The sequence below is a fragment of the Pempheris klunzingeri genome, chromosome 18 (genome assembly GCF_042242105.1).
Source record: "Pempheris klunzingeri isolate RE-2024b chromosome 18, fPemKlu1.hap1, whole genome shotgun sequence".
Lineage (NCBI taxonomy): Eukaryota > Metazoa > Chordata > Actinopteri > Acropomatiformes > Pempheridae > Pempheris > Pempheris klunzingeri.
The window spans coordinates 19,157,996-19,181,345 of NC_092029.1; the positions used below are offsets into that span (position 1 = coordinate 19,157,996).

The 23,350-nt window shown below is 39.6% G+C and overlaps 1 protein-coding gene across 1 annotated transcript; it reads right to left on the reverse strand.

The window, feature by feature from the left end:
- On the reverse strand, window positions 1–22,614 carry LOC139218342 (adhesion G protein-coupled receptor F5-like). Its single transcript, XM_070849904.1, has 29 exons — window positions 22,575–22,614; window positions 22,304–22,357; window positions 16,247–16,402; window positions 15,965–16,132; window positions 15,750–15,779; window positions 15,066–15,221; window positions 14,785–14,952; window positions 14,642–14,671; window positions 13,836–13,991; window positions 13,555–13,722; window positions 13,412–13,441; window positions 12,622–12,777; window positions 12,341–12,508; window positions 12,195–12,224; window positions 11,870–12,060; window positions 11,344–11,395; window positions 11,019–11,186; window positions 10,222–10,647; window positions 8,965–9,036; window positions 8,588–8,803; window positions 7,778–7,975; window positions 7,488–7,619; window positions 7,206–7,387; window positions 5,050–5,220; window positions 3,587–4,966; window positions 3,421–3,462; window positions 1,671–1,718; window positions 1,509–1,578; window positions 1–1,021 (listed from the first exon to the last, which is right to left on the reverse strand). The coding sequence occupies exons 1-29, from the start codon at window positions 22,612–22,614 to the stop codon at window positions 963–965; spliced, it is 4,917 nt and encodes a 1,638-aa protein (XP_070706005.1). The 3' UTR covers window positions 1–962.
- Window positions 22,615–23,350: the final 736 nt, after the last annotated feature.

The window sequence follows — 23,350 nt, forward strand, 5'->3', positions numbered from 1 at the left end:
TACTGTTTTTTAGCATCTGTATTTATTGGTTTTGACATTGAAAGAGACATATAGTACATACACTGACATTTTTGAACACCCACTCCCCTCACCCTCAACTTCCAATAATCAGGGGAAAAAGCAAAAAAAAGCATCTTTTAACTATTCAGTAAAAACAGCAGTCACATAAACATTCATATTGCACATGACATTACACTATACAAATACACACTGAATATCAAGTAGCGGTTTTTGTACACGCATGCACACATATAAAGAGGCTCCACAGCAAAGATAAGCTTTTTATATTTTCTCTGGGTTATACCTGGCGCCCCTTTAACCTGTTTGGAATGATATTTGACTGATAGTCCAGTCCAAGTCAATTTGTCATTGTGATGCTACCCACTGAGTAAACAAGTTCACTGATCTGAGAAAGAAATCCTAACCTTATCTAACTGATTTGATAACCAAAGTGAACCAAACGACGGCCATTTTACGTCAGCGTTTGTTATGTGAAAATGATGTGATGAATCTCTAAGTAAACTGTATGTGTCTTCCTGTTTACACACACACACACACACACACACACGTTGCACAGTGCATCAACACATGAAACGAAATTTATCCTCTGTATGTGCTTTTTGTAACAAGTAAATGCACCTTTGGGGATCCGATAAAAAGGTTACTACAATACAATTATGTAATACTAATAAATATTTTTGCTGGTTGTGTATTACATTATGTCGTTGAGAGCAGTGTTTTGATGAAATACAACTATGACAATATGACTCAATTAATGCTTTGTTCGTCTTCCTAAAGATTAAGCCAGACTCTTGATTTTTTTACACTATACTTCAAATCTAACCCTCATATATCAAAGCTGCGATGAAGAAAGAAAGAAAAAAAAAAAAGTGTCTTTGCGAAACAGCTGGTTGGCTTGGTTGGTTGTCTGACCGCCTGACCAGAGCCGTATGCAAAGACCGTCAAGCATTGCTGAAGGAGTGAGACGTGCCGGAGACACTAGATGACATATTGTAACCACCTGAAAAAACAGTAACAGAACAAGGTGATTCAGTCGATGTGACAACTGATTAGAAAACAAGAGCAGGCGTCTACAGCAATGCAGGCAAGTCTGTGAGGATTTGAGCCAACAAACATTCTCAAAACAATGATGTGAACATGCTGAAAGCTTCAGTCATGCAGTGCTGGCAGAACGGGAAGGACAGGACAATTATTGTTGTACAAATGTTAATAAATCCATTTTATTTGGATGTTGTTAACAAAATTCAGAAAATTCGTTCTGCCAGGTGAGAAATATCGTAGCTCTTCTGACTATCTCAGATGTGGAATTGCATAAATAGTTTTTCCCAGTGGAAACCACTCATAGTGATCATGTCCAGGTCGACGTGATCCCTATAAGAATGTAATTATTATAACCAATTTTTCTCGATCCAGTAGTGTTACTATAAAACCTCCATGCTAGCATTTAGAAAATCAGCTTTTGTTTCTTTTCCTAATAGTTGCCATACCTCCTCCTCTTCCTCTCCAGTTCCGCAAAAAGGCCAGTCCACTGGAAGATGAGATTCCAGCGCTGGTGCTCTAAAACGATAATAAAAGCAATAAACATAAATCACCGCGCACACACACACACACACACAAAAGATGATTAACATTATGAAAACCAATCTTACCCTTGTCCTGCTTGCGGATGATGACTTTATTGTTATTTCTGACCGCACCTGAAAAGTGAACTCTAAAAAGTTAGCGCACTTCTATAAAACTCAGGTTCTTCCAATAAAAACGCATTTATAAATGAGATTTTGTGTAACACCAATTCACTTTTACTTACAGTAGCTCCCTGATGGATAACTGCTAGAGCTATTATGTCATGTGGCAAAACGGCAGTATTAGTGCACACTGTAATAATTTTTCATATTTTATCATGATTGTTGAATAATAAAGCCATGCAATGCAACGTGGGACTGGTGGTCTGAGGCTCCTGCTCAGACTATCAGGGAGGATAATTGCTTCAATCCACACTGCTGTTTTTCACGACAGATTGCGCCTGCAGCAGTTTCTGACTGTCTTCACGATCCGAAACAATTAGGAGCACTTTCTATTTTCACTATCAATGATTTCTGTTCAATTAGTTTGGTCAGAGTACATGTAGTGTCATCGGAGTTTGTAGGAACCGCAGGATTGGCTGTTCAACAGCTGACTCAACACTGCTGTTACGACTCAGTGCAGAACTACTCCTACAATTGGAGCAGTTGTATTTCAAACTTCGATTGGATGATTAACTGTTCGGAGGCAGAGTGGTTCAAGTGTTCAAGTCAGTTGTCCTCACATTGCCTGCAACAATGTAATACAAGACCTGCTACATTTGGGTTTGTTGGAACTACAGAATTGTAGGTTCAATTTCTGACTGCATGCATTTTTAGCAGCAATGGTAACGCTACCTGCTCATGCTAGTATTAGTATTATGCTAGTGGTAAGGAGTTCAGCCATGCTGTGCTACTCAGTGGTTCCAGGACATCCTAGTTGACAAAAGCATCAAGCAAGGTTCTATCGATTCGAAGTGTCCTTGGGCAAGACACTGAACCCCAACTTGCTCCTGAAGCCATGCTAGCTTCACTGTGTGAATGATTACAAATTATATTTCCTCCTGTGTGAATGAGTTGAAATAACTAGAAAGTTGAAATAACTAGAAAGGCGCTGTACAAATGCAGCCCATTTACCATGTGCCATACTGTTAATTCAACTGATTACACCTGCAGTAGTGTTTGTTTGTTCTTAAGATGTTTAGCAATTAGGACGTCCCTCCTTTTTCACTGAGTGGTTAGAGTTCATTACATTTCCCATTAGAGTTTGTGGGAACTACAGGACTGGAAGGTCAATTCACGGCTGTTCTGCAATGCAGTGGTAATGCATTTTATCAGGCAATGGGCATTTCATTAGTCAGCATTCACACTGCATTTTCTACAGAAAATGCCTTTTTTTGTCTATTGTGAGTTGATCCCTCATACGTGCATTTCATTCTGTGATATTCACTTCTACAGTGTTCCCCTGCTCCTTACTGTGCATAAATATACCAGCCAGCAGGGAAGATTTTGAGCAAGGTCACACACACACACACACACACACTCACACACACACACACAAAATTTGCATTGCACTTTGTGCACAAGCTTCACCTCCACTGGTACAACACCATCCAAGGAGAAACACTGTTGAATAGTAGTTTCATCATTCAGCAGTGAAATTGCTGTTTCATTATTCACTCTCTCTTTCATCTGCTTGTTGCATAAATTAACAGCACTGGTTATCGTGCACATTAGTAATACAATATTAGAGGAAAAAAAACTAATGTAAATTCTATTTCAGAGTGGTTTGAATTAAATGAACAGTTGGTTTAAGTTTTGAATATTGAGACATACATACCTTTTTGTCCAACAGTGTTCCAAACACCAATATGAAGAAACCCTTTAAAGAAAGACACACAGAATAGCATCAGAGGGCTTCTATTACAAAAGGAACAACTCAGAATCCACAGAATTATTTCAGCTAGCACATATATACACAGTATCATTGTTATTAAGTACTGTACCTGCAGTGAATTGAAGAATGCAAATGAAATATGGATGTCTCTGTTGCGTGGGTTGGTCATGGTTCCGACTCCCAGACTCCAAGTTAATCCAAAAAATGGCGTGAGGACGGCCAAACTCCTCAAAATAATCACTAGAACGTGCCTCTCACCTGCTTGCGAAGCGTCTCCCACGACCCTTCTCCTCAACATTTTGTATATCACTACCAGCAGGGTTACAAGGTTAATCATCACTACTAACAGCGCGGGGATCACGAAGGCCAGCAGAGCACGGGACTCGTACCAGTTGAGCCAGCAGACCTCAGTTTCTGAGATGTATTGTTTTTTAGATGCAGTAACAGCTATAGTTATGATCACGATGATGAGGGGTGCCCCGTAGCCTATAGCAAATCCAATAACCAGCATAGATTTTTTAGACAAACCCCCCTCAAAGACACTGACTGTGCGGTAGAGCAAGAGCAAACCTGAGGCCAACATCCAAAAGAACAGGGCTAGGTAGAAAAAATGGATAAAAAATGTAGCTGCATTGCATGCTGATAGGTTCACTTCATCTGCATCTGAAATAGCTGCCCCGATAATAAACCAAATGTTTGCAATCAGGAGAGACACCGCAATGTTAACGATGGAAACGTGGCGCAAGTATGATGTGTTGTTCTTTCTTATTTTTCTCCATATTACAGCTTCAATAATGAGACATATGACCAAGGAACCAATGGATACGGCAACTCCGATGTAGGTCATAATACTCAACGCAATGTCATCTGGACTGAAGGGTGACATAAGGATAGAGAACGAGGTCAGGTGGTTGCAGTTGCAGGTCACGGTGTCATTTATGTCGTTTCCCAACACGCAACCTTCGTTGTCCCATCCCCCGAGACCATTGAAGAGGCTGAAGTTCCAGAAAACACACTGAGGCATCGTCAGTGTGTTATTTTCAACATCAAACGTGAACGACACGTTGTTGATGGTGCCGCTGGACTGGACAAGTACGACTCTCCCATTGATGACGTTGAAGGTTGAATTGTCTTCGTCTCTCGCAGGGAGAACATTATCCATTGAAGCAAATGTTATCACAGTGATTGACTTTTGTCCTCCATCAGACTCTGGTATGTTTATTTCTACTGATGAATTAAAGTCGCCCTCAAAAGTGTCTGTGAACGTAGTTTTGTTCAAGAGAATAAAAGGTGTGGCAATGTCAAAAGAGTTACTGCTAAGGCCACTTGTTATAGTCTCAACAGACTGCAACAATGTTGAGCTGACACTTGTGTTACTGGGGCTGGTACTTCTCGTTACTGAGATGTTTCTGGGGCCGTCGGTGTTTAGAGAGTCCCATGAACCCCTTGCCCCGTCTGTGGTGAGGACACCTACAGTTAACAGAACATCCTAAAAGGGAAAGGAAAGATGATATCAGATCGTGTGAAATGTAGTGAACGTCGTGTAGGACACGCGGAAACAAATTCACATACCGTCATTAAAATTTTGGTTATCGGGGTACTTAATGCCAACGTGGCTACATTGGTGAGTATATTAACAATGGCATTAATGTTGGCGGGAGATTCGACCACATCGTCTGTGAAGTTGACAGTAACGTCGCTGAGTTGGTCCAAGAATCCTGGCAGCGAATTGTTAGTCAGGAACTGTGAAATTTAAAAGAAAAGAAGCATTAGCATTAGACAATATCTCAAGGGTCACTTACAGCCTTTTTGAAACATGACAGATGACTGTTTCTGACAGGTTGGGACAGAGGTAAGATTATTATGTTAAGTAAATAATTACATCGATGGAAACTCAATTTGCTGCCACTTCAACATGGTGGACTTGCTCCCTCTGTAGATATAAAGGGCTCATTCTGAGCTAATCAAAACACAATGACTCTTAGCTCACTCTTAAGTGATGATACACCACTGAAAAACGTAAGTATGCCAAATAATACCCCCAAATCCTACACACTGCAATGGTAAAGGCTTGACTGACTATCTAGCAGTGTAAGAAGTTGTTCAAATGAGCTCCACCTTTGAGAGCCAATGTAAGTACATTTAATTGATAATACTACTAATGATGATAACACTTAAGTTCTATAGCACTTCTTAAAAAATACAGTTACTGTTTCAATAGCCGAACATACATACACACACACACACACAAAAGCATAACACATAAACAAGAGTTAAAGTGCATGAGCAAAATAAGAAAAACAGAGAATAAGGAGACTTTAGAAGTAGGCTAATCTATAGAATTTATAGCAGCCTCTTAAAACAAACCACACATTCAGCAAATCTGATGGGGGGGAAAGCTGTTCTAAAGTGTAGGAGCTCCGACGGCAAATTATAACAGAGAGGAAACAGAGGACAATAACAGGACATCTTTAAACAATCTAGTGGGAAGTATGTCAGCGTGGCAGGATGAAAAACACACGAAAAACTATATCTTGGTCTTGCATGGGAATGAGGTTGAGCTCAGACAGGTAGCTTCTTCAGAGTGAGAAACGGTTGAATGTGGTCTGAAACCAGTGACCTTGTCCACAAAGAAATTTAGAAACCACCATTAGTATAAAACAGAAACCTTGGCTTAGACCAGAGAAATACTGTATACTGCTCTGCTACATCTTTGATAAGTAGGTTTAGTGTGGTTAATTGCTCCTTCTTGTGGTGGTGAACATGGATGCCGGCTTTTTTCCATCTAAACTCAGCCTTTCTGTTGTTTCGTCTGTAGTGTTGGATAGAAGCATTTATCCAGAAGGGTTAACAACTGGGATTGGTTTAACTTTAAGTGGAGCAATGGAATCAAGACCTTAGCAGAGTTGTTAATATTGGCAAACTTGGGTATTGTGAGAATATCAGTGAAGAGAGCTAAAAACCCAGCTGAAGTGAGCTCTTTCGGAGTTCCTCTTGGCCTTCTTCGGTTTCGTGCGCTGCTCAGAGTTCATCACTTCAACCCTCGACTACGATCCACCCCACATGCATCCATATCAGGTATTTCCATTTAGTCCTCCGACACACCCGTCTTCCACCTTAAATGCAGCAAGACTAACCAGTCAGGTACGCCTCAACCCTTCTGCCTCTGCCTTTCGGCTCGCCTCTCATCTTAGTCTATATGAACCCATACGAGGCTACCTAAACTTAAGACTAGCCAGTCAAGCCTGTCAAGTTGACAAAAGACATCAATATAATAACCATCTGCCACCTTTCATGAAAAACAATAGTCCTATAAACACATAATAATGGCATAGGTTTGAGGAGGGCGTGTGAGCCAATCCATCACGTTAGCTGGATAGCATAATAGCTTTGTGGCTCAGGTCTCTTAATTAAATAGTTTGGCTATAAATTAAATGGTTTCTGTCAGTCAGTATAGAGACTTTGTGACAAAATGTAATCATTAAATGCTAAGCTTTGATCCACGACGGTGAAAACATGGTGTGGAATTTAACTGATCAATAAGCAGGAATGGATTTGATAATGAGTGGATAGATATCCCACCCCTCATGTGATTGCTGTGTTTTACATAAGTAAAAGATCTCATTCTACCAGTGCCAAGACCATCATTCTCAAGGCCCCCAATTCACTAGAAGTGCCCCTGTTGATGTCATCATTTGGTGTCCTGAACAGCTGGAGAACTAGGTCACCTGTGACTGTGTGAGCAGCTCGTCGACTGGTCGTAGAATGCAGTTGTCCTGTCGATCTTCCCATTTACCATTGGCCTGACAAACTGCTGTCTTCTGTCCCACACTGTTCGCTTCACAGGGAGCTTCGGCTCTGTCCCCAATATTTCCATCACCAAAGTCAGGATCATCGAGACATACAAATGCTACGGGTAAAGACATTATTTATTTATTTTTTTTAATTACAACAAAAAATATCTTGAGCTGAATTTTATAAAGTGTTCTAATGGCAGGATTAATACTTACTCTCTGTGGATAATTCCAGTGTTATTTCTCTGTTAAATCTTTCTAAGTTATTCACTTGACAAGTGAACTTCCTTTCCTGCGCTATGCAAGGGTTAGGGAGTAGGAACCGAAAGGTGACTGTGCCACCTGTGCCTAAACATACAAAAAGAAGAACACTGAATTTAGACAAAGCCATCACTAATTGGAAATAACTTTAATTTAGTTGGACACATTCAAACTGGAGAACTACAGTTATATGTAAAATAAGATTTCTTAATTCTCCTTTAGATGTTTCTTTGTTTCAGGCTCACCTGCATCAGGTCTGTCTTTAAACTGAACCTCATTGGGGCTGTCAACAGAGCACTGCAGCTCTACCGTACTTCCAACCTCACATTTGACCCTTTGTCTGACTGGCGTCACTTGAATCAAGGGTATCTCTTTGAGATTGAATGCGCCGTTGGATGTCTGTCTGAAAACTGATCTGTCTATCAGCTTACATTCATAGCGTCCTGCAAGGAAAGGTGATCGTCAAATAATTAAAGCCAGCCGAACAAATATGAAAATATATGGGATGACAACACCACCGGGTTAGGAGAGGCAGGCTAAATCAGATTTATACAGTAGATATAGGTTTAGATTAGTGGAAGCTTCTTCTATATATTTCCAAAATGCCCCATTTAAACCCTAGAGCTCTATGAGCAGACAGTCACACTTACTAACAATGAATTTGAATATTATAGGTTATGTCAAAAACAAATAGGTAGCCTATGTAACAGCCCACAACAGTATTTAGTAATACTGTCTATTAATGGCTTTCCCCTTTATTCAGAATGGAACACTGACACACATCTGTCACTGATAATAAAAAAAACCTTCTGTGATGTATTTCTACTCTTTTTTTTTTACCTGTAACCTGGTTTAATGTTCAAGGTAAAAAAATCATTTTAGGTGTATGAAACCATTTAGTCTGTCGCCCTATAGTTCACCATAGCTGTGTTAAGTAAAACCATGACTACATTGCTGGTTAAGTTTCTGTGACCAGATATAGTCCTAGACAGCGCTTGCATTGGAAATGTGCATGATGTGGAAATGTCCCCCGAAATCACCATACCGGCTCTTACCATTGTCAGTGCTGAAAAACTTTGACACAGTTAACACTGACGCTCCATTCTGTTTTGAAATCTGGTGTTCACCATCTTCAGCTATTAACTCCCCATTACGTCTCCACTCAGCATTCCAGTTGGTACTAAAATTCAGACTCGCTGGAGGAGCACATGTCACAGTCACACTTTCCCCAAAAAATACTGTAGGTGGTTCGAAGATTAAGGGTGTCAGACCTGTAAAAAACAGACAGAAAGGTCAGACGGTCATAGCATCAACTAATGTATAATGATCAAACATTCCTGTCATGTCACACAATGCTAATGTGACAGCTGAAAGAAATCAAACTAAAATTTGCATCTCTCAAAATATTTCAAAAATGAATACATTTTCTTACCGTCAAATATCATTGCGTATTTTTCGCTCAGCTGTGTGAATATCCCTGTATTTACTGTGTTAACTTCTGTCTCTTGAAAAGAGGACGCTGTTATAACGTATTCCGCAATGGTGCTTCCACTCCTGTAAAACAGAATTCATTCCCAATGAAAATCTAATCATAAACCACTGTAATGTAGTCCTTATTACATCTGCCCTGGAAACTTGATGCTTGCCACAATTACCCACATACTTGTTTTGCCACATGAAAAAGTAACCTGATTTACAGTTTAATTGAGTCAGACAAGATAACTTTTGCTGATACTAAATTTGCAGCATCTGTGAAGCAATGAAAAATACGAGGCCAAAGTGAGACTACACAAGGTAGGGTGCCATATTCAACTTCGCTACTCATAATATAGCCTCGTGAGCCAGCAGCTTATTGTAAACTGTGTCACCACTGAAATTATTCTAAAAACAAGATTGAGAATCTACAGCCATGCTAGTGGCTCTGAGGCTGCACAGCGGCCCTTTGAGCTAAGTGCTAACCATATCATCCATGATGCCAGCATCATGCAACAACATGAATTTTCTGGACCAAATATGCCAATCTATGTAGATGTTGACATATTTCAGTTTAGACCAAAGTGGCAGGCCGACTGACTTACCAAAATACAAAATACCTATGATTTATGTCTTTTCTACCACTCTTCAACGCTACATTTCAAATTAAAACATGTAATTACCCTGGCACTATGCTAATGTGGTGTACTACAACCCTGAAAACAACCGGTCATCAGAAAAGTACATCGTCTCTAAAACTGATGAACAAAAAGAGGAATGTAATTTGACTTACCGGAACCTAGTTAACTCTACAGTTTTTAGAGTTGAGATGTGTGTCCTACTTTGTTGTGTAATCTGTTTGAGATAGTGACATAGGCAGTTTTATATCAGTTCTGCAATTATATCAGGATCATATATCACATCAACAATATGACAAGACTGAATGACACAGACAGAAGCCACATTACAACTTACAGCATTAACTGTGTCTTGGTAAACTACACTGGTCGGGCTATTGAATGAAGGATCAAAATCCATGACCATGGTGAGAGAAAAGCTCCTCTCTATGACAGAAACAGTTATTATCACAGAGAAGCAATTTGTTAGAATTCAACAGTAATGATCCTTCCACAGATTCACCTATGGAAACCTTGTTACAACTTCTACTTTACTTGTCTAGATAGTGGAGTCTGATTGTCTTCTTTATGTGTAATACCTTCTGTTGATGATGTTGTTTTTGTCGTCTTCGCTGGTGTGGTCGTCATCGCTGGTGTGGTCGTCTTCGCTGGTGTGGTCGTCTTCGCTGGTGTGGTCGTCTTCGCTGGTGTGGTCGTCTTCCCTGGTGTGGTCGTCTTCACTGGTGTGGTCGTCTTCACTGGTGTGGTCGTCTTCGCTGGTGTGGTCGTCATCGCTGTAGTCGTCTTCGCTGGTGTAGTCGTCATCGCTGTAGTCGTCATCACTGGTGTAGTCGTCATCACTGTAGTCGTCATCACTGGTGTAGTCGTCATCGCTGTAGTCGTCATCGCTGGTGTAGTCGTCATCGCTGTAGTCGTCATCACTGGTGTAGTCGTCATCACTGGTGTAGTCGTCATCACTGGTGTAGTCGTCTTCGCTGGTGTAGTTGGTGTTGTTGTCATTATTCCTGTAAAAAAGAATGAATAGATAATAAAAAAAATTAATTCTAACAAGTGTCCTCAACTCTATCCAACATTATCCATGCAAAATATGCAAATTCTTCCTATACCAGGAGCTGGGGGTGGACACTGGTTGATATCTATGGAGAAACATTGGAGATGAAATGATTACACCATGCTTCTATGCTTGGGAAAACATTCAATCTTCATTTACAGTTAACATCAGATCACTTTAGACATGATTCCATGTATAATAAGTAATCAAAACCCAAACCAACTTCATGTCAGCCATGTAGGACAATCAGACAGATATAGCAGATATTCTTTTGTTACCTTTCTGCAAACTGGATCAGTTTTATTTGAATAGTATAATGCTTACTTGTGATTGGTTCACAGAACTCTCCATCAGAGGGAAGTCCATTTATGCAACCACAGGTTGGACTGGTATCATTACTGCATGCACCGTAAATGTTACACTTGTCACATGGCCATGCAAACTGTTCCTCACACTGACACTTCAGCCCTCCAGTGGAGTTTGGATAGCAACCTGTTAAAGACATTTAAAAAAAAAAATTCAAACCATAGCATATACAGTCGATCATACACTACTGGATTAAACAGCTTTAAATCAGCCATCCGAGTTACACAAGGAAACAAATAAGCAATGAAAAGTTCCTACCTGTGGTGAAATTTAAGCCTGTTACTTTTAAAGACTGAGTGACGGTGTAAGGGGGCAGCAATAGTCTCACAGCGCTCCTGAATAGATCAATGAAGTTTGATGGCACACTGGAGACTGGGATACGCATTTCAAGGACTAAATCGATGTCCACTGGGTCTATGGAAGAGAACAGGAGAAAATCTAGGACAGAGGTTGACCATCATCATGTAGAACAGTATTCATAACACTTTTCATAATGTACAGTCATCAGGACATGAATTATGTTGATGTAAGTGTTGCCCACATGCACTTTTTAAATCAACTTTTTAGCTGACCCTTTTGCTTGAATTGAAACTTTACATGGTTTATGCAAGTTGCATGAAACTAGATGCAAACATATGTATTTCCAAAATATTGAAACAGCAGTCCAGCCACAACAGATACACCAACAGCTGTGCACTTTTTAGATTTGACAGGGTCAGTGCAAATCTTCAGAAACACACACACACACACACACACACACACACACACACCTTCATTGTCAACATTTTATGTGTAATACCCTCTATTGTTGTTGTTGGTACTGTTGTTGTTGTTGGTACTGTTGTTGTTGTTGTTGGTACTGCTGTTGTTGTTGTTGGTACTGTTGTTGTTGTTGTTGGTACTGTTGTTGTTGTTGTTGGTACTGCTGTTGTTGTTGTTGGTACTGTTGTTGTTGTTGGTACCGATGTTGTCGTCGCCATTGATGTCATTGTCAAAATCACTGTGAAAATATTTTTAAAAATCTGAAACACTTAGCATCAATAAATACTTTTTAATTTTCTAACATGTTGCTTCAAGTATTGCAGGCTTTTTTCAATTTTATCCACATAAAACATATCAAACTCTTTCCCATACCAGAAGTTGGAGTTGGACACTGAGAGATATCTGTGGAGCAACACAGAGATTAAATTATTACACCAGGTTTTTATGCATGGGAAAACTTAAAACCTTCAATTTTCTACCAATATCAGATCACTTTGGTGCAAAACAGTAATGCTTACTTGTGATTGGTTCACAGAACTCTCCATCAGAGGGAAGTCCATTTATGCAACCACAGGTTGGACTGGTATCATTACTGCATGCACCGTAAATGTTACACTTGTCACATGGCCATGCAAACTGTTCCTCACACTGACACTTCAGCCCTCCAGTGGAGTTTGGATAGCAACCTGTTAAAGAAATTTAAAAAACCATAGCATATACAGTAGATCATACACTACTGGATAAAACAGCATTAAATCAGCCATCTGAATTACACAAGGAAACAAATAAAAGCTCCTACCTGTGGTGAAATTTAAGCCTGTTACTTTTAAAGACTGAGTGAGGGTGTAGGGGAGCAGGAAACGTCTCACAGCGTCACTGAATAGATCAATGAAGTTTGATGGCACACTGGAGACTGGGATGCGCAAGTCAAGGACTAAATTGATGTCCACTGGGTCTATGGAAGAGAACAGGAGAAAATCTAGGACAGAGGTTGACCATCATCATGTAGAACAGTATTCATAACACTTTTCATAATGTGCAGTCATCAGGACATGAATTATGTTGATCTAAGTGTTGCCCACATGCACTTTTTAGCTGACTCTTCTGCTTGAATTGAAACTTTACATGGTTTATGTAAGTTGTATGAGACCAGATGCAAACATATGTATTTCCAAAATATTGAAACAGCAGTCCAGCCACAACAGATACACCAACAGCTGTGCACTTTTTAGATTTGACAGGGTCAGTGCAAATCTTCAGAAACACGCACACACACACACACACACACCTTCATTGTCAACATTTTATGTGTAATACCCTCTATTGTTGTTGTTGGTACTGTTGTTGGAACTGTTGTTGTTGTTGGTACTGTTGTTGTTGTTGGTACTGTTGTTGGAACTGTTGTTGTTGTTGGTACTGTTGTTGTCGTCGCCATTGATGTCATTGTCGAAATCACTGTGAAAATATTTTTAAAAATCTGAAACACTTAGCATCAATAAATACTTTTTAATTTTCTAACATGTTGCTTCAAGTATTGCAGGCTTTTTTCAATTTTATCCACGTAAAACATATCAAACTCTTTCCCATACCAGAAGTTGGAGTTGGACACTGAGAGATATCTGTGGAGCAACATTGGAGATTCAATTATTACACCAGGTATGCATGGGAAAACTTAAAACCTTCAATTTTCTACCAATATCAGATCACTTTGGTGCAAAACAGTAATGCTTACTTGTGATTGGTTCACAGAACTCTCCATCAGAGGGAAGTCCATTTATGCAACCACAGGTTGGACTGGTATCATTACTGCATGCACCGTAAATGTTACACTTGTCACATGGCCATGCAAACTGTTCCTCACACTGACACTTCAGCCCTCCAGTGGAGTTTGGATAGCAACCTGTTAAAGAAATTTAAAAAACCATAGCATATACAGTAGATCATACACTACTGGATAAAACAGCATTAAATCAGCCATCTGAATTACACAAGGAAACAAATAAAAGCTCCTACCTGTGGTGAAATTTAAGCCTGTTACTTTTAAAGACTGAGTGAGGGTGTAGGGGAGCAGGAAACGTCTCACAGCGTCACTGAATAGATCAATGAAGTTTGATGGCACACTGGAGACTGGGATGCGCAAGTCAAGGACTAAATTGATGTCCACTGGGTCTATGGAAGAGAACAGGAGAAAATCTAGGACAGAGGTTGACCATCATCATGTAGAACAGTATTCATAACACTTTTCATAATGTACAGTCATCAGGACATGAATTATGTTGATCTAAGTGTTGCCCACATGCACTTTTTAGCTGACTCTTCTGCTTGAATTGAAACTTTACATGGTTTATGTAAGTTGTATGAGACCAGATGCAAACATATGTATTTCCAAAATATTGAAACAGCAGTCCAGCCACAACAGATACACCAACAGCTGTGCACTTTTTAGATTTGACAGGGTCAGTGCAAATCTTCAGAAACACGCACACACACACACACACACACACACACACACACACACCTTCATTGTCAACATTTTATGTGTAATACCCTCTATTGTTGTTGTTGGTACTGTTGTTGGAACTGTTGTTGTTGTTGGTACTGTTGTTGTTGTTGGTACTGTTGTTGGAACTGTTGTTGTTGTTGGTACTGTTGTTGTCGTCGCCATTGATGTCATTGTCGAAATCACTGTGAAAATATTTTTAAAAATCTGAAACACTTAGCATCAATAAATACTTTTTAATTTTCTAACATGTTGCTTCAAGTATTGCAGGCTTTTTTCAATTTTATCCACGTAAAACATATCAAACTCTTTCCCATACCAGAAGTTGGAGTTGGACACTGAGAGATATCTGTGGAGCAACATTGGAGATTCAATTATTACACCAGGTATGCATGGGAAAACTTAAAACCTTCAATTTTCTACCAATATCAGATCACTTTGGTGCAAAACAGTAATGCTTACTTGTGATTGGTTCACAGAACTCTCCATCAGAGGGAAGTCCATTTATGCAACCACAGGTTGGACTGGTATCATTACTGCATGCACCGTAAATGTTACACTTGTCACATGGCCATGCAAACTGTTCCTCACACTGACACTTCAGCCCTCCAGTGGAGTTTGGATAGCAACCTGTTAAAGGAATTTAAAAAACCATAGCATATACAGTAGATCATACACTACTGGATAAAACAGCATTAAATCAGCCATCTGAATTACACAAGGAAACAAATAAAAGTTCCTACCTGTGGTGAAATTTAAGCCTGTTACTTTTAAAGACTGAGTGAGGGTGTAGGGGAGCAGGAAACGTCTCACAGCGTCACTGAATAGATCAATGAAGTTTGATGGCACACTGGAGACTGGGATGCGCAAGTCAAGCGCTAAATTGATGTCCACTGGGTCTATGGAAGAGAACAGGAGAAAATCTAGCACAGAGATTGACCATCATCATGTAGAACAGTATTCATAACACTTTTCATAATGTACAGTCATCAGGACATGAATTATGTTGATCTAAGTGTTGCCCACATGCACTTTTTAGCTGACCCTGTTGCTTGAATTGAAACTTTACATAGTTTATCTAAGATGTATGAGTCTAAATGTAAGTATTTCCAAGCTATCAAAACAGGTGTCTTTCCACAATGGATACTCCTACACTTTTTTGATTTGACAGTATCAGTGCAAATCTTCAGAAACACACACACAGACCTCCATTCTCTATATTTTATGTGTAATACCCTCTGTTGTTGTTGTTGCTGTTGTCATTGGCGTTGTTGTCATTGGCGCCATTGTCACTGTAAAAAAGAATAAATAAATCTTAAGCACCGAGCATCAATAAATGCTTTTTTACTTTCCCAACAAGACTCTTCAATTACAACAGGCCCTGTTCAAGTTTATCCATGCAAAACATATCAAACTCTTCCACATACCAGGATTTGGGGTTGAACATTGAGTGATATCTGTGAAGCAACATTGGAGATTAAATTATTCCACCACATTTTTCTGATTTAGGAAAGCATCAAACTCAATTGTAATCAACATCAGATTGCTTTAAATTTGATTCTAATACATCATTCAACACATTCAAACCACCTTTTTGCAAACCACAACTTCACTGAAACAGATACAAAACAGTAATGCTTACTTGTGATTGGTTCACAGAACTCTCCATCAGAGGGAAGTCCATTTATGCAACCACAGGTTGGACTGGTATCATTACTGCATGCACCGTAAATGTTACACTTGTCACATGGCCATGCAAACTGTTCCTCACACTGACACTTCAGCCCTCCAGTGGAGTTTGGATAGCAACCTGTTAAAGACATTTAAAAAAAACATAGCATATACAGTAGATCATACACTACTGGATAAAACAGCATTAAATCAGCCATCTGAATTACACAAGGAAACAAATAAAAGCTCCTACCTGTGGTGAAATTTAAGCCTGTTACTTTTAAAGACTGAGTGAGGGTGTAGGGGAGCAGGACATTTTCCACAGCGTCCCTGAATAGACTAATGAAGTTTGATGGCACACTTAAGACTGGGATGCGCAAGTCAAGGACTAAATCAATGTCCACTGGGTCTATGGAAGAGAACAGGAGAAAAACACCATCATACAGAACAACATTCACAACACTTTTCATGATGAAAGTTGCCCACAGGTAAGTTTATGCAAATTGTATCAGCCTAGAGGCAAACATACAGTTGCACTCAAAATCATTCAGCCCCCATCGCAAATTAGGTGCATTGGCAAAAATGTACAAACTTTCAGCCGAGTTCAATGATCAACTCAAACAAGAACAATTTAAATAGCTCAACACAACCAATATTACAAGTGGTTTCTCCAAATCCAATACAAAATGCCACTTTTAATGATGACTGCAGTCTCAAAATTATTCAACCCCCTGAATAGAATCCCTCACAAGAGCACTCATTTGTAAATCAGGTGTTATCTCAAGCACATCTGATGCAAATAATCAAGGGCCTCATTAGTTGCATCAGGTGTCTGACAAAGAACACATCAATTCCCCGATAGGCAAGGGTGATCTTTGGTTGCATGTCAGATATATGGATAAGTCAAGGGAACTGTCCAAAAAGTTCAGAAAGGAGGTCATTGCCTTGCACAAAGAAGGAAAAGGTAACAAAAAGGCATTGAGTGTTCCCAGAGATAGTGTTGGAGGCATAGTTTGCAAGTTCAAAGCTAAAGAAACACTGGCAACACTACCTGGACTTTGCAGAATGAGGAAACCTACAATGGCTACCACCAGATTTCTGAGGAGGCAGGTGCCACACTAACAATATAGCTGCTGAATTGTTGACCACTGGCAAAGTAATTTCCTTCGGGATGAATAAAATGTTCTTATTCTCATTCTTATTCTCTGGATGGCATTACTCTGGCCTCCAGCTCCACTGTGAGGAATCTAGGACTTATCTTTGATCAGGATTTGTCCTTTAACTCCCACATAAAACATATTTCCAGGACTGCCTTTTCCATCTACGTAATATTGCTAAAATCAGACCCATCCTGTCTATGAATGATGCAGAACAATTAGACCACAGATTTGTTACTTCCAGGTTGGACTATTGTAACTCATTATTATCAGGCTGCCCCAATAAGTCCTTAAAGACTCTCCAGCTGGTCCAGAACGCTGCTGCTCGTGTACTGATGAGAACTAAGAGAAGAGACCACATTTATCCTGTACTGGCTTCTCTTCATTGGCTTCCATTAAAATGTAGAATAGAGTTTAAAATCCTTCTCCTAACCTACAAGATTGTTAGTGGTCAGACTCTATCATATCTTCAAGAAGTCATAGTACCGTACTACCGCACTAGAGCACAGTGCTCCCAGAATGCAGGCTTACTGGTGGTTCCTAAAGTCCTCTAAAGTAGTGATGGAGCCAGAGCTTTCAACTATCAGGCTCCTCTCCTGTGGAATCTCCTTCCAGTTTGGGTTCGGGGGGTTCTGTTCGAGGTTTCTTCCTGTTAAAGTGGAGTTTTTCCTGCCACTGTTGCCTAATATAATATCTGACGCTTGCTCATGTGGGGATTCTTGAATCCTTAATGTTGAATTCCTGAATCGTTGGGTCTCTCTCTTAATTAAAGTGTTTGGTCTAGACCTGCTCTTTATGGAAAGCGTCTTAACTAAGGTTTCAGTTTCAACAATAAGGCGCTTACTAAATGCTGAAGGCCTCCTGTCCTAACTCCAAGACGTACACCACTACTGACCCAAAAGCACAAGGCAAGTTGGCTCCAACATGCTTGAACCATATAAATATATTTTGGGATTCTGTTCTGTGGAGCAATGAAATAAAACTGGAATTTTTCAGGTCAATGGATCAGCGGTATATCTGGAGGAGAAAGAATGAGGCATGCACTGAAAGGAACACCTTGCCTGCAGTGAAGCATGGCAGTGGCTCGGTAATGCTCTGTGGCTGCTTTGCTTCTTCTGGCATTGAAAAACTGCAGCAGTTGGTAGGAGGGCAAGATGGATTCAATTAAGTATCAGGAAATCCCAGGAGAAAACGTCATACCGTCTGTGAAGAATCTGAAGCTTGGGCATCATTGAACCTTCCAACAGGACAATGATCCCAAAGCATATCTCAGAGTCCATGAAGGGTTGCCTTCAGAAAAAGTCCTGGAAGACTCCAGAGTGGCCATGACAGTCACCTGATTTGAATCCCATAGACATTTTTGGTGAGACATGAAGAAGGCACTTGTAGCATGCAAACTCAAGATGAGTTTAACCGATGAGGAATGGGCTAAGATTCCTCAAGAATGCTGTCAGATCCTGGTATCTGGCTATGCATTACATTTGCAACAGGACATAACAGTAAAAGGGTGCTCTACCGCAGTGGTTCTCAACGGGTCTGGCTTCGGGACCCACCATCGCCCCTTAGTGACAAGCCGTGACCCAAATCGAGGAACATTTTCAACTTCTCAAATGTATTTAATGAAAAGATGGAGCAGCTTGAACCTGAGATAGTCCAGGGTATCGCAGTTTAAGTTTATCATTAAGTTTAATGATAAACCAAAACGACCAGCAGGTAGTGATGCTAGAGAGACACTCAATTAGCTGCATTTTAATTTAAACCAAAAGGTGCATCTTAGGGACACAAGGTTTCAAGGATGTTAATGTAAGTGTAGCTGTGATCACCCTGCATCAGTGGATCCACACTGAACAGCCCTGGATTAACCATATTCAATCAGTAGCACTTGATAAGCAACATACAGAACACTTCAGACTCAAAAGGGCTTTCATGCACAAACAGGAAGTAAAAAAGTGCAACTGCTGAGAAGTATTTTGAAAGACTCAAATTCTGTAGCTTTAGCTGAGAGCACTCACTAAATCTATGACACCCAACACTGCACTGTGGAAACATCCATTTCCTTCAGCAGCAGTTTTTATCCACAAACTCAAAATAAATTAGACAAAAAGTGCAATTCAAAAAGATTCAAATATACAAAATTAACTTTTCTTCCGACTACCTTCTCAGTAGATACTGAAAAACATGGTGCTTTGTTATTAAACAGCACTCACTCACTCAGCTCGCTGCACAAAACTGAGGCTTTTGTCCTCCATTGTCCTCAACGTAAGAAAATCTATATTCACGTAGTCAAGTCGTACCTACATACTCAATTAGCATGAAAACAAACGTTGCGGGTCTTCTTCTATACTGTGAAATAGCGGGTGTCATTTAGCATCACAGGACATTATCGCCACCTACTGTTCAGGGGTGTGAACAGACGGCGCTGCATAAAAAAATCCCCTTCAGAACAAAAGCACAGGATTTTTTTTCTTAACATTTTTTTTCCCAGGCAAAGGTCCGCGAGCCACCGAAAACGGTGGTGACTGCAATAGTCATTAAAAATGGCGTATTTTGTTGAATTTGGAGATATCACTTGTAATATTAGTTGTGTGGAACAATTTCAGTTCTTGTTTCAGTTGATCGTTAAACACAGCTTTGTAAATTTTGCCAATACATCTAATTTGCAATGGGGGTTGTATAATTTTTGAGTGCAACTGTATGTGTTTCCAAAGCATTGAAATAGCTGTGTAGCTACAACAGATATTACAAGAGCCAGGCCTATGCAGAGATGGACCCCAGATAGTGCTCAATCTGCCTTTTTGACCTCTGAAAAGATGAGTGCCCTTTTTTAATGTGCCCATTTTCTTGATTTTACAGTAGTACCAGTGGAAATCTTCAATAACACATACACAGACCTTCATTCTCTACATTTCATGTGTCATACCGTTTGGCGGTGTAGGTGATGGTGTTGGTGGTGTTGGCCCTGTAAAAAGGAAAACATGAAGACATCAGCAGCACTTTTAGTATCATAACATAATATAGATTTTAAATGTCTGGTATACAGTGTATGTTCATCATGTTTTTACTACAACTAATATGGAGTTTATTGCTCTTTATTCAAGAGCATGATCTTTCAGTTTGAGAGCATTACTCAGTGATTTCACTTTCAGATTTTGCAGCGCTTTCCCTCAAAACTCTGCCCTTGCAGTCAAACAGTCCCTTCTTACACTTAGATTTGCTCTGTCTCTGCTCAAACTGTATGCTGACACTCGTGTATATATCTTCAGCTTCAGGCTGCTTCTGTGCCCTCAATAAACGCCTGCCCTTGTATTTCTTCTCATCGTTTGGATTTTGTTGCCCAATGACCTTGTCAAAATTCCCCAACCAATGGAATGCCAGGTATTCTGTTGACCAATGGTCTGTGCCTTGCTGTGGGCGCCTTTACCTTCCTTCGTAGAGCGTGACAGGTAGTTTTTCACAGGCTTTTTTTTTTCACTTTAAGGGTGATATTATCTTAATGGTGCTATTATATAACTTTTGAAAAATAATTTTAATACATATTATACATTATATTATCATTCAAAATACCTTTGTGTGAACAAACAGTAGTATGTATCTTAATCATAAAACTAGGTGCATATTACCTTGAAATGGTGAAACACCATGGTAAAGGCTTTACCAACACCAAAATCTGATCTAATGACTATTGGTCCTGGACTCCAGGATAAAGTCAGTCTGTCACATCCTACATTCGCCAGTGTGTGTGGTCTGTCAGAGACTAAAGAGACCTGTGGAAGGACAGGACCTTTTTATAGACAAAAAGGATGGCGCCAAGTGCAGCACCTGGCAGAACAGTTTTGGAGTCGTTGGAGAAAGGAATACGTCCATAACATCAAAATCAAACAGCAGCGCACAACTAATAGATACCTTCTACCAGTGATAGATACTGAGATCCGTGTGGAGACTTGGGAGAGTCTCAGAGATAACAGACAAAGATGGGCTTGTAAGGAGAGTCAAGATAGTTCTAAGAGATAGATATTTGAACATATTGAATATTGAACTTGAATTGAATATGAACTGCATAAAAATAAGGCTTTTATGAAAACACTGAATAATTGCTAAATCAGGCTAAAATACAAGTGATACTAAATGAAGAGCCATTTGGGAGCTGTAAGAGCCGGCTCTTCTAAGGGAGCTGAGCCAAAAGAGCAGGATCTTTGAAAAGAGCTGGACTTCCCATCACTATTTTGTTAGACCACATTTTTTCTCATGCCAAGAGGTGTAATCTTCTCAATCAAAACTGTGGTATCGCAAACAACGAAGCGTGGCAGGAGTTTTTATCTGTCTGAATACAACAGATTCTTTTCTTCAGGCACTTATTGAAGCCAACTTTCTGATTCAGGTTCATTAAGTCCATGCAAAAAGGTCACGAGGTGATTCCTTGCTTCACGATTCAAGAAAGTAAAGATTAGAGTGTCCACTACTTGTAGTAGCTTCTCATTAAAATAAAACAAATGAAAAACTGAATGGCATTTTCCCAATGCAGTGAACTAGCCACAAACAGAACTGGATACAGAGCTCCATCTCCAGGCCAAAACATTGATTACATGCTGAGCAGCATTTTAAATGATGTATATCCAGCAACAACAAGGCATCATACTATATCTTATAAACTGATAATGTGTTTTATATGTTAAGTGTGAATCTGCAAGAAGTTATAGAGCGCTGTAGAATGAATATAGTGGAGTAAAAGGTACAGTTTCCTTTCAGAAATGTAGTGGAATGGAAGTATTATAAAATAGTAATACTCCTACTGCCTTTAAATTGTATACTGAGGAATGCGGTGGAAGTACTCAGATCTTTCACCTAAATAAAAGTAACACCACGTTGTTTGGTGGGATCTGTCAGTGTTACATTATTATAAATTATACTATTAGATTATTATCATTGATGCGTCTTGTGGTGTTGCTGGGATTACCAGCTGGAACTATTAACACAACCACAAACTTTCTGGGATGCTCCAGGTGTGAGATGCTTATAACAGCATGGATTCAAGAGTCAGAGGGATTTAAAATAGCTGGGAAGACGTGAAAAACACATAATGAGCAGACAAAAAAAGTAAATAGCAAACAGCGTCACTTGATACATTCCGCTGAAAGTATGAAAATGTGACTCACCCATTCTTTTCTGTCTGGCATGGATGTGTGATGCTTTTGTACCCATCAAGTCCTAAGAAATAATTAGCATGCGTTTCAATTGTACAGTTTGTCTACACAATCTGTAACTAAATACTCACTATACACAAAACTAAACTTTGATTATTCACACCACAATAATACATTTCATACCTGCAGTATCTCATGGTGTAGCACTCTAACCTTGAGCGTTATTACTTATTAATTCTTATTCTTACCTCAAAGAATGCAGTCAGAGACTGGCTGTATCCCTGATTCTCCAGACTGTAGTATATAACCAGAAGAGCAACCATGTATCCTACTGCCTTTAGTAATGCCATACCAACTAGAGAGAGAATACAAGCAGCACAATGGTTTCTTATTATTAAATCAGTCAGAAGAAATGCCTACAATTACTCATTATAGATATCTTGATAGATGATGATAGCATAGACGCTGGAGACGCTGTGAGGTTGTTCTGGTATACAAGTGTTGCTCTAAACGCTAGCAGGAAGACGGCAAAAAAAGTCCTTCCTTTTGTAATTCCTGTTACTGAGCTGAGGTATGTAGAAGAAAGTAAACTTTGACTGGTTTAGCAGCTACTGGAAGCAGACATTACACTTGACCTCATATAAACACCTAAAGTTTCAGCCACAGGTCATTTGTTCTGATCCACTGTTCAAACAATGTGTGGTGTGTTTGTTTTTGTTCATTTGATTTCATTTTCTTATATTCTAATTTACACATCATCCATTTGACATATCACTTTAAGATGCAGACATGGAGTTTATGATAAAAACATAGACTTCAAAATGAACAAAAACAAAATGAGTGTCTTAAATTATGGCTTCAGAAGTTTTGTGAAATACATTTTCTGATCGTCTTAGCCTTAAGATTCTTGTGTGAAACAGGGCCGCATACTGTGAATACCGTACTGTCCTTCAAGATGTCTGCAGTCATCAGAAAAGAAACTTGGAGGAACTGTAAAAGGAACTCTAACCTCAAATCACACTTGAATCCAAAGGGGACAGAGCTTTTACATGGCTTGTG

Bases quoted from the DNA above. Each gene is read 5' to 3' on its own strand.
- LOC139218342 (XM_070849904.1), bottom strand. From the start codon at position 22,614: ATGGTTGCTCTTCTGGTTATATACTACAGTCTGGAGAATC. The intron at 12,509-12,621 runs GTAGGAGCTTTT...TTTCTTTAACAG, and splicing joins AGGCTTAAATTTCACCACAG to GTTGCTATCCAAACTCCACT. The intron at 12,061-12,194 runs GTATGGGAAAGA...ATATTTTCACAG, and splicing joins GTGTCCAACTCCAACTTCTG to TGATTTTGACAATGACATCA.